Raw genomic sequence first — 16291 nt, 5'->3', positions numbered from 1 at the left:
TAGATGGGCTGAGATCCACCTTTCAATTTAAGTCCAGAATGTAAAGTACAATAAAATCCCATTATGAACCTTTTCTGATACAAATAAAAATAGTGATTGAATAATTAGAAAGATATTTTTATTACATGTACTTTGTGTCTGAGCTTTGGCACATTTACTCTGAGCTTACTCTGAGATCTTCTAAGGCAATTCTGAGCAGTTTCTCTGCTTGCAGGGATGCATCATTACACTGTGTAAAAACAGAATTAGCCAGTTCTATGACCTTTAACCCTTGCCACTGGCTATCTTATGAATTTTAATATGAGAGACATGGGAATGGAACAGACTGTGTGCTTTCTGAATCAGTTATAAGTATACATATTAACAAAATATTTTCAAAGAACACTTAAGGCCAGAGTTTGGCATAAGCAGCTATAGTGAACTTTGACAAATAGATGAGATTGTAGAAAGAGGATAAGAAACCAAACTTGTAAGGGGTGGTGAGATATGGTCTTCAACAGGGATAATTTTTAGGTTTTCTGTTCGGTTCTAAGATGTTCATGTTGACAGGAGATCTCTTTAAGTGTTTTCTTTCTTTACTGTATGTTACTCCTAAACCTTATTGTCAGTTTATAGATCAGGACTATGCAACTAAGCTCATCTTTCAAAGTTGTTTAAATAATCAGTTCACATGAGTGGGAATGCAGCTATTTTTAAATGTGTGAGTTCTGTGGAAGCCTTTCCTCAAATGGGAAGAATACAGTTGGTATTAAGGTACAAACCCATACAGATTTCTGCCTGTATCTGATGCATGTCTAGGGTTTTTGTTTGTTTTTTAGAGAAAATCTAGACTTGCTATTGCTCCACATACAGAATAATAGGTTAAAAAAAGATGTGGGACATTTGGGGGATTCAGTGATCCATTGTAATAGTAGCATCCTTTACAGTTTGACGTACCAAAGACCTTTCTACTATGATGAAAGGAGGAATTTAAAATGAAAATACTAATCTGTCCTGAATTGAAATTGTTTCATCATGACACATTTAATATTCTAACATCTAAATGGTTTGAGTGACTTATTTCAGTCTTTCTGAGAGTTTTAAGCCTAATTAGCCTATTTTAGATAATGTACATAGCTACACTAAAACTTCAGAATCAAAAATTCAACCTGCTAATCATCTTCTTGTTTCAAGTACTTTTTATAACACACCTGTGAAGTTTTATATGAATGCTTTTTTATCATCAGTAAGGTATATCAAAAGTCATTATTAAAATATACTTTTGAACAGTACTTATGTGTGTGGTACTTATACTTTTATGTTAAAAAACATAGTAGGTAATTTTGAAAGCTGATAACCCAAGAAATTCCAGTCCACACGATCAGATGTTCAAAGACATGATCCACGTCAGACTACTAAAACTATCAGCTTTTCAGTAAAAAAACCCCAAGGTGTGCATTAGTTAGGTGGAGATTACACAGATGTTTATTTAAAAGAGTAATTTAATTTATTTAGTTACTAAGGCAGCAAATTGTTCATAAATTGTTGGTGAAAGTTGGAGGAAGTAAATAAACACTCAGGAAATAAAAAGAATACTGGCTGCATGTAGAATTGACAACAGTAGAACAGAAAACATCTAAAAGTTATAAGTTGCAAAGGACTAGAAAAAGATTAAAAAATACTTAAAACTAAGTTAGCAAGTGAACTTAGTAATAAAATAATTAATAAGTATATATTTTTTCACATACACACTTGTACCAACAGAGGTATAAATAACTGACCCAGCTGAAAGTGATGTTTTTTGCCTTTTCTAGCAAAGATTACAGAGGTTTTTTTCACTGGCAAGGGCATTGTTTCACGTTGCTGAAAAGTGATGTGGAGAACTCCTATTTTGTGTACAGTGTCATCCTTTCATCTTCTCTGTAATCAACTTGAAATTTCAAGTTTTTATGAAAAAACTTTCAAATGACAATTAATGCCTTTTATCAGCCTCTTATTTATATCTTAAGGTGATTCTTCTTAATAGTTATTTGAATCTAAAGTATAGTACTTGCCATGAAAAGCAGGACTTTCTCAGGGTGGAGGTATTGTTTTAAATCTGTATCCTAATTACATCACCCTGCTTTCCATCTTCTAAATCTGTGAAGTTCATCTTTCCTTTGGAAAGGGCTATTTAATACTGTTACCTTTCAGAAATGGAAAATAAGTAAGTAATAGCAACCAAGTTTTTATCAAAAGTAAAAATGATGACTTGTTGGAAGTTTCGATCTGCTGTTACAATTTCTGGTCAAAAATCCAAATCTCAAATTATTGTTTTAAAAACTGTGTCATCATTTCCTGATAATAAGGAATGAAAAAAATTCTCCACTTAAGGCACTTGTCAGATACCAGAACTGAATAGGGATGGCTAATAATATTTCTGAAGAATGTTGAACTGTACTTAAGGATTATTGCCTGTGCAAGATAGTTTAATCCTCATTAAATTCTGTTTCTGTTCTTGAAATTATCTCATCCTTAACAGGATGCAATTCATAAGAAATATTGGCTGGTGAGGTAATGCACATTCTGTAATTGCAATCGAAGCTTTAGAAAGTTCACAGAACATCACTTAATGAATATTAGTGTTTGGGCACATCTGTGCTTGATCGCTCTTTTGGCAGCCTTCCAGCTGCCATTGACACTGATTTCCATGTTCCCAGGGTCAGCTCATCTGTTTTGTGTGTGTCCTCTGCTGCTCTGGGCCACATTGCCCATTTACAACTTACTGTGTAGAACTGAATACTCAACAAAACTTGCTGTTGAGTAAGTGAGCATTGTTGCTCTGCAGCTTGATACTCTTGTCTTGATCTCTGTGCTGACATTCTGTCTGCATCTTCCTCATCCTTAAAGAGAGCACAAAAGTTGGAAAGGTTTTTGAGAGCAGACATTGCAAAAAGGATATTGGCAAGACAGCTGCTGGAAGGGTATCCACAGTGTTTCTTCTAAATTGCTGGAACCTGAAGATCATTTGCAGAAAAGGAAAATATCTGGGTCTCCCACAGTGACTGCATCACTGGACATTAGGAAAGCTATGTGAGTATGCTGGAAAAAGCATTGACTCCAATGATGAAGAGATGCCTGAAGCCCTTTATTTCTCTCCTGTGATGTGTTCTTTCCTTCAGGTGTGTAAGGGGACTGGACAGGCTCCAATGCATGCACCTCCTCTGCAAGTTGTATGTGCCCTACCCCAGGGAGGGCAGCTTCTGTTTCAGTTGGGAGATTTATTCCTACTATAAGGACAAGACAACATAGCATTCCTTGTATGTTATGAAGTACACTTCAGATTATACCATGACACTGTGTCCTCTTATTTTTTTTCTTATTTTTTAAAATACAGTACAGTGTTTCAGCAGTCTAGGGATACTTTAAGGAACTTTTCCATTACAAAAACTGGCATCTCAGCAGGGAGGTTATAACGTTTTAACACCATGTGAAAAAACATAGAAAGCAAGATATGAGCAAGTTAAGATATAGACAATACTCTTACTCCCTGCCATTCTTTGCATTTTTGCTGAATTGCATATATTTCACTGTGAATATGTATTTATAGCTCTAGTTTTCTTGCTGATTAGTTATCAAAATAGCCCTTTACTGCTATTTCTTAAGCACATATGCAAACCTGCACCAAATGGCTGTGTTTCAGTAAAACCTTCAGGCAGTGGTAGTCTTGTTCTCCTGTTGGTAAAGCTGCAGGCAGGCCAGGTGGCAAGTGCCACTGCTGAGTCTGTCAGTTCTGCTTGGTGGGGCAATTGCTGGCTTGCAAAGCCACCTGAAGGGTGATGTTCAAATACATCTCCAAAAGCTGTTGAGTATGAAGAAAGGCATGATAATATGTAACCCTTTATTTGATTGCATTTTATTTTAATCTGGGATGGCTGTTTGTACTTTGAGAATGTTGCCTGTTAGCCAAAAATGTTGGATCATGAGATGCTAGGAGAGGATCTGTGAGTTTGATGCCAGCTTGCAAAACTGCCAGATAGTTGTCTTTGTGTTTGCCGCAGGGAGAAACTGCAATAGAGTGTCATGACAAACAACAGATCAGAGAAGCTTGGGAGAGGTAGCTGTCCTGGTTTCAGGCAGGGTAGAGCTTTCTTCTTAGTAGCTGTTACAGTGGATGTGGAATGGGAATGGTGTTTCATCTCCTGCTGGGCTGGACAGTCAAGAGTCTCTCACAAATTTCAGTGGCGCTACAATTTAGAAAAGCTTACAGTTGAGTGATTGCATTCATCCACATCATCTGGAATAATAAGTTGGGAATGAAATTTAGTTGACCACAGGTTTTATCATAAACCTTGCCCTACTTGTTCTTGTAAATACCAGAACTCAGTTAGACACATAGCCAAAAATTTCATCAGCTGTCCTGGTGTGTGCTTATTTGGTTACAGGCTGCCGAGTACCACCAAGAAGTTAGTGTTCTAACAGTCCAAATATCTGACTTTTGTACTCCAGACACTGAAAGCCACTTACCAAAATGTCCAGTTTCTTGAAAGGATTTCTGAAGACCTCACCTATTTGATTGCTGAAGTGAAGAAGACTTGCCAGTGAACAGAGCTGAGAAATAGTCCTGACAGAGCAGACCTTTCCGCTGTTCTCAGCATCCTCTTTGTCAAACACAGTAAAATCCCTCGGCTTTGAACAACCTGCACAACTGTTTGAGATATGGCCTCTGGCATGTCCTCTTGAGAATATCATGTACACAGAAAGACAAACATATACACTATTGTAAGGATAACAAAAAATGCATTCGGTGTTTAATGTATTTCAGTTCTTATAATTGATACATAATCAGAAATTGTTACAAGACATTCATATTTTAGAAAGACCTTGAATTAAAGATTTGTACTTTAGCAATGATCTTGAAATGTCATGAACTAATCAGTGAGGGTATGGTCATAACGTGAATGAGATAAAGCTGAGAAAATTCAGCATACTTCAGAAAACTAACTATCAGCAGTACCTATTTTTACATTTTTTACTAATATATGCTCCGAAGTGTTATGCTGGAGTATCATTTTGGAAGACATAAAACTCAAATATTGACCAATTCTGCATTAATGCCTCATTCACCCAAGTTCACTTTGCATATTAGTTTCTTTCTGACAACTGGTGTTTTTTTGCATAGCAGACTGTGCTTGTATTCCATGCTATATATATCCGAATTAAATGATAGAATAAATACATGTAAAAGCAATTGGAATGGTCCTTGGTCATGACTTCCAAGAGATCACTGTTAGCTTCATTTGACCAATTTTAGTAAGGGTTTTCTTCTGAAAAACCTGCAAGGCCAAAATGAAAAATCACTCACAGAATTTCGTCACTTGAATGTAATTTTTCTTGGAACAGAACAAATTTGAAAAGAGCAGCATTTCCTGTGCTGTTAATTGTGCTTAGGCTTGTATGTTCTGTAAAACCTTTGTGTTTTCAAAGGAGGTATTTAAATGATCTTCAACACATACTGTCCTGAGAGTTATTACTTGTTATTATACCACTATGGCTTACAGGCATATAAAAATGCTTTAAAAGTGTGCAACAAATGAAGACAGGCTGCTGTCAGCAACCCTCCATCATAGAAGTGCTCTGTAGGTGAACAGCCAGGAAATCAGTCTGAAATGTGTTGTACCAACTGAACACATGCACACACCTGAAACTACATTTCAGTATTTCGTCTTGATTATTCAGGATATCTTGATAGATGTGTTTAGAGAGTGTTTGGACAGATGCAGTGAAGTATTAAAACCTCATTACCCTATTGTCTCATATTTTTACAGTGTAGTAGCAATAAGCATAATTTCTCATGACTATTCTTTGCAATGAAATTCTTGGGTACACACATTCTTCTGTAAATATTCTGCTGCCTAATAAATGGGACGTTTTTAGTCGGTTCATAATTCCAGTTTCTGGGTTTTAAAAGCACAGCAGCAGCTAGATATTTGACAACATGATAGCATGCCTCCAAGGTCTAAGCTAAATACCTGAGGCAGAAAAAATATGAAAGGAGAAACAAAAAAAAGACTACAGTAAGAGATACATGTGCATTTTAGTAAGAAATCACAATTATTTTTTATGAACTGCTATATCTGATATTTCCAGTACAGCAGTACCCATGAACTCCAGCTTCATTCTGGGGGAATGTGTGTCATAAACTGGGCAGTAAGTGGCTGCGGTCTTTAGGTTTCTGCCATTTCTACACAGTAAAGCTGTAGTAATGTTGTGGAGAAAAGGACATATTCCAATTTGCAATTCCGTGATGATTAAACAGAAAAAAAAAGATTGCAAGAGAAAACTAAGGAATAATTTCAAGGCTAGCATAAGTTGCTTGTTCTTATAGTTATTTTTAAAGATTTTTTAAATATCTTAGCAAAATATGTCTGTCGCCACTGTAGGAAACTTTTATTGCCTGAAGGTTATCAATAAGTTAACTTGCAGATACCATTTTAAGTTACTAGAAGCAAAACTGAGGGGCTTTTAAAAGTAAAGTTTTGATAATTTATTTAATACATTATTAAGAAGTGAATAATCTATTTTGTTTCCATGCATTTTCCAAGTATGGACTTGGTTGTAAAGCTGCTAGGATGGAATTCTGTCTGAAATTAATCTTTATTTTAATGCTAATTTTCATTTTTGAGTTGGAGGACAATTTTCTCTACTAGAAATCAGAAATATTGTATGTTGCAAGTAATTTTTATTTTCTTTTTACTTACCATTAAAATCTCCTTAAAAAAGAAAAGAAAGCAAAAGCTATTGAAGCCATAGTATACTCTTATTGGAATACTGGTGTATTAGTATATGGAGCTTCCTGTTTCATCTTGTTTCTTATTTTAAAAGTGTTGCGTGTTCATTACAGAATGTTTAGTATTGCAACACTTTCAGAGTCAGATACTGTCCTGAGTTTCCTTTGAGTTACTGTTTTGTATGCAGTAAGTGAGACATGGCAACATCAGACTGCAGATGGTTTTGAAATCTTTAATTTGATATCTAAGGCAAAAGTGAGGCTTGGTTTCTTGATGGGTAGCTTTCAGTTCAGTGCTGCATCTTACTCTTTTTGGTTCACATTCATTTTTAATTACATTAGTCATTCTTTGGTAGTGGCATGGATCAATAGGATCTGGATTCTGCCAGGATGAACTGTAAGCTCTGGCTTGGAATAAACTTCTTTGTCTCCCAGGCAAGATTAAATTCCCAATTGTCTGCTGCAATCTCTCTGAAAGGTGGTTTTCCCTGTCAGTTACCTGAGGGATTTGTTGCTATTCTGATTGTTTCAGTTCTTTACAGGGGCTGACAAGTATACACATTGTAAGTCTGTATTTTTTTCGTAACCTCATCTGTGTGCAGCAGAAGTAACACACTCAGAACTTTAACACATCAAAACAAACAGAAGTTGAAAATGTTATGTGATGTGCAAAGTCTTTGGAGACAGCTAGTGCCCCAAAGTCTACTTTACACAGAAGAGATTAACACCATTATTCTATGTATAATCTCTCCGGCAAAACACTGTCGCCTATTTCTGTCAACAAATAGTTTCTTTGCTTTGGCAGCTGAAAGAAATTTTAGTTGTGTAGGCAACAGAACATGCCTTTATAAGTTGCAGAGCCCAATTTAAAAAATATTTTGGATGGTAACTGCAGTTTTGAGAAGTTAAATTATATTCATTAACTAAATATTTTTTTAAAACAAACTAAAAAGACTAATTATGTCTACTGTGTGTAACACACTCATAGTCCAAAGGTTTACTATTTCACAGTACACCTTTTGAAAAGGTACTTGCAGACAGTTAGCTAAATAAAAGATCTATACACATACCATCCAGGTAAGGCACCCTTTAAGAACACATTTTCTTTCTGAATTAAGGTGATGATGTGTCTATACTGACAGTCTAAAAGTCTGCGAAACTGCCAGATAGCAAAGAAAAGAAGATAAAGATGCAGGTGTAATATTTCTAGAAACCTCAGACCAAAAAAATTTTGGAAGATCTGCAGGGAGAGGGGAAAAAAAAAGGTGCCACAACATTTCATGCTGTAGTGTAGTGCATGAGTAGTGTAGTGCATCACAGGAGGTATCTTTTAAAGGGATTGAGTTATATATAACCATAGTCAACATGTGAAAGTTTCTTTATCTTAATAAATATGCCAGTGTTCTTTTTCAGATCATTGAATTACATTACTAGTTAATGAATTATTCTATTTTTAATATAAAATTTTACTGTTTTCCCCCAAAGGTGGTTATTACAAAAATTAAAGCTAAGATAACAAATATCTACTTAATAGATTAAATTGTAATTGATTTTCTGCAATTTGTTTACATGGATGAAGGAACCACATCATTGTTCACTTCTTCTGTTAGTGGAGGGTCAGATCCCCCTCATGGAGCAGGGAGTTGGGTCCCTCCTCACTGACCTGGCAGGGTGAATGCCAGGCTCAGGGCAGAAGTGGATGGGTGTGAGATCCCTGTGCTGGGAGCCACTTCCTCCCTGGATCCGTGGCTGGGCACGTGTGTGTCCCGTGGGCAGGGTGTCGGAGCCTCTGACATGTGGCATGCACAGGCTGTGCAAACAGGTTCTTATCATTTGACTGAGCACATGTGTGCTTGCGTTGTAGGGCTGGCTGCAGTTTCTGCCATGTTGATGGATAGCTGTATTTTGTTTATATGTGGGAAAGGATGGCAACAAGACACAAGGCGCTAATTGAAAAAAACTGTCATGAAGCCATCAGCTTGTTTCTTCTGCACATCTTTGACTGGTGGGGATCAATCTCATGAAAATTGTCTCAGCACGTGTCCTGGTGACAGTTATGCTGACATTTCCCTGTGTTAATTTGTAGTTTACACTTTGTAATTAAGAAGCACAGATCATTGAAACAAATTATTAATGTTAATCAGTAAGTCATCATGGAAGAATGCGAAGAATCAAGTCTCCCCTTTTATACTAAATGAAGAGATTTCTTCCAGATTCTTGCTTTGATCATTAGACCCTTTTAAATAAGCAAACATTACTTAGTTGCTAAGCCACAGACTGAAGTTCATTAGTGTGTTATCACAAATATTGGAAAAAGAGTACTAAACCAATATTAGATAGAGGACCTGTGTGTAGGCTGGAAGTAATGCAATAAATGTGAACATTTTGAAAGAGGGTTCAGAGTGATTAAAACCATCTCTGTTTGCAAAACCCCACCTACTCAGCAAGAAAAAGTGCCAACCCTGAGTTGATCTGATTTTTTCTGCTACTGATATCTCTAAGGTTTTCTGGAAGTACAACAGATCTAATAGTATTATAAACAATTTTATTCATATTCAGTAGTTTAAATGTTGATGAGGTATATTGATGTGGGTTCTTTTTAGTCTAATGGTTTTCTTTAGAATGCTTTTAAACATAGATTGAAAGCCAGAATGACTTCTCACTTAAATATCCTGTTTGGGAGCCTGACCCAAAATTCTAACAAACCAGTTTTGGATAAGTAGATATTGCAGGTCATTGAACTTCACAAGAAGTCGTGTTCATTTGGAATTGTTTTTATATTCAGTATGTTATCCTAAGCAAGTGAACTAACAGTCCATGCTTTTGCATTCTTCACAGATCTTCAGTACAGTGAGAGAAGAGGAGGAAGGAGCAGAAGATATTTTTCAATATATTCCTCACCTTCTGAGGAAGCTCCCAACATCTGTTACAGACTGTATATACAAAGGAGATGGTTTTTGTGTAAAACCATGTGTAACAGGTGCTTACTGTCAATATCGTGCCACTTCTCAGAGGACTGCGCTCTCTAACTATATAACTGGTGCTTTGCTAGAAGCAACTACATCATTAGGAGCAAGAAGTGGTCTTTTAAATATCTTCGGAGGATCAACTGGAAGAACAATGCTTAAAGGTAATGAAGATTTTCTTTTATCTCTGTCCACTTAAAGTATAGCATGAGTTCCAAAATTATGAATACAGATAAAAAAGATTTTATGTTTTCAAATATTTTCCTTTGCAGTCATTATATGAATAGCTATCTTAGTTTAATAAAGTAAAAATGCAACTAAACTGAAAAGACTTGTATTACAAAATGTTTCAGGTTTTTTTCTTGTTAGAATCTTTTCTGCCTGCATCCAAATTTAATGTCTAAGCCATTGTTTTTAGGGTGTTTCCATGTGTAGTATTTCTCATTTACCAAGTGCTCCTGCTCATGGGCTGACTTGGTTCAGAACTAGAGAAAGGAGTGTATGCTCTACTTGGTTATTATTGTTGTCATTATACAAGTAGCTGTCAGCATAGCACTGTATTGAGAAGCATGTACACTTCATTACTGGTTTATATTTGCTCTTCTCTTGGGTCCATCATCTTTGTAGTATTGGACCATTTCAAATAACATGGGTGCTCTCTGTGTGGAAAGTGCCTGTTGGAAAATGGATGTTGCATACTAAACTTCCATGCTGATCATCTTCATATGTAATAATATCCTCAATGTGATTTAGTTTAGTCTGTTTTGGAAGCTAAACAAAGCCTTCTTGGTACAAATTCTGTGCTTTAAAATATGGTTTTGTAAAGAGCAGTACTTACATTATTGATTAATTTTTAATTCATGCCTAGAATATTTCATAAGTTACTCAAGAATTTGGAGATCTGTCATCATCTGTCATCGAAACCATAACAAAAGGATGTACTATCTCTGTCATACCATGGTAGAAGTGATGCATGTGGGTATTATGGCTTGCCCAAAATTTTACAGAAATATGACAAAATTAAGTGCAAAACCAGTGCGGTTCCTTAACTAACACAAATACTGACTTCATTTCTAACAGACAAATAATGGTATAGTTTATGCTCATATATGGCTGTCTTAATTTTATCCCAAGAAGTGGCCCTTTCTTGTTTTAATTCTAGGTGAATCAAAGGGTAGAGAGAAGCACTGAAATATTCTATGAATAACAGGTACAGATGGCAAACTTGTAGCATGTGAATGAATTTCAGTAGTACCTTTTACAACAACATTGAGCAGCATTACTAAGCTTCACGTACCATCATTGTCTATGAGAGACAGATATGTACAGTATAGCACCCAATTTTGGTAGGGTTTTCCATTTTATTTTGTTTGGTTTTATTTGTTCTGGGGAGATGAGTGCTTTAGAAAAATAAGCAGGAACAGTCCTGCGATAGCTCGGAAATCAGAATTAGAAGAACTGAGCCACGTGCTTCGGAGCTGAGTTCTGAAACTGAAGCAGCAGCAATAGTTAGCTCAGGCCCACCAAGCTGCTGATATGGCTCCATCTTTTTATGGAGCCTCAGCTAGTGAGTGCTCTTGTGTGCTCTGTGTGCTCCATGTACCAGCACACTTTGCACTAGTTTGGGGGTATCTATGGTGACAGTATTACATGGTGTATGTTGTTGGATTCTGAGCCAAAAGATGTAAGACATTAAAAAATAGTTCAAGATTTTGAACTCAGTTTGCAATTCCACTGATAGGCTGTGTAGAGAGTAGAGACAGGATTTACTGTAGTGGTCTAGGCATGATTTACTGTGCTGATCTCTGGTGAGGAAGAGGTGTGCTGCAGCTCTAGGATATTGAAATTTTCTGGATGTGGAAGCTTCCTGTTCATTTATATTGTGACGATGTATTATATCAGAGAAATTACAAGAGTCCTCTCTAAAACATTTATATGGAGTGTTACCTGGTGATGTGACCAAGTCATTTACATTAGCGAGGAACCCGGCTGCATTCTGAATTCAGAGCTCTGGTCATCATTCATGGGTGTGTACCTTTTGAGAAATTGTCCTGTCTATACAGATTGATAAGAAGGTTATTTTCATCTGTCCAGCATCCTCTGTATTGCTGAATTTAACCTCAATAAGCTAACCTCATCTAAACCTGAGAAATTTTAATTCACATCAATAACTCTGTCATCAAATGCAATGGAGGATTTATCTCAGGATACAGAATGTCTTGGGAACACTTCACTCAGTAGTTGTTTGCAGGCATTGAAAAGAGAATATATTGATCCTGTTGTGGTTTAATAGCTGCTGTTTTTTAACCCTGGTAGGTAGCACCTTGCTGCCACTCACTCCCCTAGAATGAGATGGGAAGAGAATCAGAAGGGTAACAGTGCAAAAATTCATTGAAAAATTCAGTTGAAGAGAGTTTAATAGATAAAGGAAAAGCTGTGTGTGCAAGCAAAGCAAAATAAAGAAGTAATTTAATACCTGCAGTCAGCAGGCAGGTGTTTTAGCCCTTTCCATGAAAGTAGGGCTCTGTCACATATAATGACTTCTTGGGAAGACAGGCACTGTAACTCCAAATTGGTTGTCAACTAAAGAGTAAATATTACTGCACTTCACATGATTTTCAAGACAGTTCTTAAAAAGCTTCCAAAGCAGAAGTAAATTTGTTTAATAGAACCAATCTATATCATGAAGTCTTGAAAAGATCTCAAGGGCTGTTGAATTTGTGTTTGGAGAACCTTTTCTGGACTAGACAGCATTCCACTACTTTCAAAATGTTTGCAATTTTTGGAGACAAAGTTCAGCACTCTCTTGCACAGTGTGTTTAAAGAGGAGCCCATTACTTTAATGAGAAGTGTGTTCATGATTCAGAAAGAGGATTTCTCAAAAAAATTAATTCTCTCTTTACTTAGGGCTTTTATGTAATATCTGCCCAGGAAATAGGGATCCTGCAAACAGGAAGTCCCTAATACTGGGATAGCCTCCTGGGTTGTGTCTCCCCAGCACCAAGCACTTGGTCAGTTCTTTGTGTTGTCCTTCAGGGGTTACTTAGTGACCTGAGCAATGAACCTTACAGTCACAAGCAGTCCAGCTCCAGGGAATACTTTCTAAGGTTTTGCTTGGTAGCTAAGGACCTTAAATGCTCTGAGTCTCCAGGGCTGGGATGGTTTTGTGGGCAGATCAGCCACTGTTGTTAGTTCCACAGAAGGCTTCCAAACATACCAGACCTTCTAAGCCAGAATTCCCAGTCACGTGGATCTGAGACTGAGAGTTTTCAGAAACTCAAGTAGGGCCTGCTGTGTAGGGGGGTCATGTCTGAGGCCTGGAGCAGAGCTCCTGCAAGCCCTGCTCTCAGATGGCTCCCGACTGAGGGGCTGCCACTCCGCTCCCGCTAGCACAGGGATAGTCTGAGACTGGGCTCCCGGGAACCGCGGATGCCTGGAGTTCCCACAGCTGCTCAGTGACATTCACATCCTTGTCAGCATCTTTGTTGCTACAGAGAACATAATTTTCACATATGAACACTGAAGACATTTAGGCTGCACTGTTTTAGTACCTCTGTATGTAACTCAGAGGTTTTGGTTAGTAAAAATTTAAAGTGTGTCTTTCAATGGGATTTGGATTGAAGCCAGGTCTTTTTTTCCTGTAGAAAGGAAATCCTGCTTTTCAGCCTGCTCTGTTTCTTACAAATTGATTGTTACAGAAGTTTGCTCATAGTTGTGAATGGGCCAGAACTTCCACTGGAATCATATTTGAAGGGCCAGTCATTGTCATAGTTCGTATGGTGTTGACATTTTTATGCAGAAAGTGAAAAAAGTTGTGTCTTTCTTAAAGAAGGAACTAGAGTATGTGAAAATGTTTGTACTTTACATTTGATAGAATTATCATTTGAAAGAAACATGTACACTTCCCCCCCCCCCCCAATTTAGTTCTGTTTGTAATCTAAGAAAAAGGGAAGGACAGTTAGAAAGAGGTGTCTGAAGATGGAGCAGACTGCAAACACATTTCTTATCAGTATTCTTTTCACTTTAGAATCTTCTAAAATGGGTAAGTCTGATGCCACTCTCTGTGATATAAATCGGACTACATCTTCTAGAGAAAGCTCAACAGGCCTTGTTAGACAGACAATAGCAGGTTTTGACCAAGAACATAAGGAAAGTAATTTGTCATGAATGTGGAGGCAGACTGCAATGATCTTAAGAAAACCTGCTTCATTCATCCCATAGAATTTAGTGATTACTGGTTTTTTGTAATCAGACTTTGCCATGTGCAAGACTGAACAGCAAACAGGTGCCCAAGTCTCTGTGGCTTTTCCCACTGCTGTTTCTTGTATCCTTTGCACAAAGTGTATTGTTACAATATTGGGAAAATTCCAGGATCCCTCAAGTTAGGGCAGTTGTCTGATAGCTATGTGTCAGAGTCATGGGTGATAACAAGCTTGATGTACATAGATTTAGAAAGGCCAGCATAATTTAGCTGGTGGGTTGTGTGTGTGTGTTTGTGTATGTTGTGCACAAAGGTTAAGACCGTACAGAATGAAAGATAAAGCCAAACAAGCTGAAATTGAGACCTGAAAAGACAAAATGTGTCTTAGGGTGACAGTCTGTGGTGAGATGTGTCAATGCACTATAGGAGAGGAAATCAGATACTGGAGACTGGTCAGTCTGTATGTAGATAATGTGGCCTGAGGCAAGGGTGTGAGTCAGGAAAAAAGGATTTCATGCCTGCTGTGTTGTCTCCAGGATGTAGGTTAGGAATAGCAGGAACAAGTGCAGGTCATCTGGTTAGGAACAGAAAGAAGAGTGACATGGCAGGAAGCACAGATCGAGGCTGAGGCATCAGGAAGGAGGAGAAAGATTTTGGAGGACAGCTGTAAGTGTAGGGACACGTGGGACCGTCTGGAGCTGGCTACAATGATTGTCCCTGCTACTGGCAGAAGGGAAAGATCACTGAGGTCAGTCTCCTGGACCTGTCTCACCCTTTGGCCAGCCCTAATTGCAGCCAGATTGGGCTGCAGTCAAAGGGACACGCAAAGGGTAGTGGAGAAAGGGCTTAATGAGGATCCTTGACAATGTTAATTTAACAAAAAACTTCCTTCAGTCCAACCTGTTTAATACATTATAGGCACAAAGATTTAAGTTCTGTCAGCATAGCTTGTCTTATCCTTACAGTCTTCTTTCCGGGGTCAGTAAGTACTACAAGATAGACACATAATTGAACTAGGCAGAAGGTTGAAGTTTACCAGTGTAAGTGATCTTATTAAAAGAATTTAAAGTATTTTCATCTGTAAAATTGCACCTTTGGATGTAATAGTATCATACTCCTGGTACATGTCTGTATGGATGTGCATATCCTAATCTGTGTACAGGGCTAAGCAATTAAGAAACAACTGAGTTTCAGCTGATTTTACATAGATTTTCATTCCAATAATACTGTGTGAGAGTTCGGGTACACTGTTGATCCTTTAACCTGTCTATCTGAGTCTCAGCTTATAGCAATATTTTTCTTGGGAGTCTATAGCTGTTATTTCCACTAAAAGAAAAAAAAAGGAGTTTAAATACATAGAATGAGTCTGTTGTTAGAGGTTTGTTGTGAGGAAGGTAATAAAGGACATGCTGATGTCTGTGGATGAAGGCTGAGAGAGCAGAAGTTTGTGCAAAGTGATGTCAGTTTTAAAATCAAATTTATTATTTTTTTATGACAACTACTCTTCAGAAAAAAAATGAAAAGGGATTCTGAGTGCAGATAGTTAATCCCTGAACTGCTTATTATTGTTTATTATTTCAAAGGTCTGAACATTTGTTTGAATGGACCTTGTAAAAGTAGTGTCCATGGGAACTTTTAAAGTGTAGAATGGAACTTTTTCAGTATGTTTATGTTAGCATGTCAGTCATGAGCAGAAAACTCCAAGGACTCAAGGAGCAAGATGACTCAAAAGTCATCTCTTGAAGCTTTGGTTTTAGGAAACAAACTAGAAGAGGAAATTCAGTTTTGTAGGATAATGGTGTTTTATTTCTCCAGACAGAATTTTTTTGCTAAATTTCAAGAAATAATGTGCAGTTTACTTAGCAGATCAAAGACATTCAATTTTTTTTTCTCTGGGCTTTCAGATATTTGCTTTTATAACTAGTGAAAAATACTTTAGTAATTGACCCTATAATGATGAGAAATGCTTAATTTGATGGTTCATTTTATATATTTGTAGTGAGATAGCATTAATAAAATTTATATTTATAAATAAAATTAATTTTAAAGTTTTCTATTGCATCTCCATGTGCATCCTTATGTTTTCATATATAACATGATTTTTTTTTAAATCTAAGTGTCCTAGTTTCCATCTGGAAGTTGGAAACAACACTAAATTGTCATTCTTCCAATTAAGAAAGAATATGCTTGTGTTGTCAATGAAAAAATAATGGTGTGTTGGCCAGGTCCCATGGTCCTTCCTTCAGTAGGGATTTTTCAGACAAGACATATATTCTCCATATAAACAAAGTGTCTCGGAGTGTACTGCTCACATTCCAGCTCTGCACAGACCTCTCTCAGACTTCCTGGGGAAATGGAGAAAGCTTTCTTGTGGCA

At 37.1% G+C, this 16291-nt stretch overlaps 1 protein-coding gene across 1 annotated transcript in view; it reads left to right on the top strand.

Annotated features, from left to right (window-relative positions):
• Positions 1 to 16291, top strand: part of PLCE1 (phospholipase C epsilon 1) — a 139360-nt gene that overhangs the window by 52770 nt on the left and 70299 nt on the right. The window contains exon 3 of the mRNA XM_054515605.1: positions 9587 to 9878. Within this exon, the coding sequence (XP_054371580.1) occupies positions 9587 to 9878 (292 nt within the window). The remainder of the gene's footprint in view (positions 1 to 9586; positions 9879 to 16291) is intronic.

This window comes from Molothrus ater, chromosome 8, assembly GCF_012460135.2.
Source record: "Molothrus ater isolate BHLD 08-10-18 breed brown headed cowbird chromosome 8, BPBGC_Mater_1.1, whole genome shotgun sequence".
Taxonomy (NCBI): domain Eukaryota; kingdom Metazoa; phylum Chordata; class Aves; order Passeriformes; family Icteridae; genus Molothrus; species Molothrus ater.
This window is presented reverse-complemented; position numbering and strand designations above follow the sequence as displayed.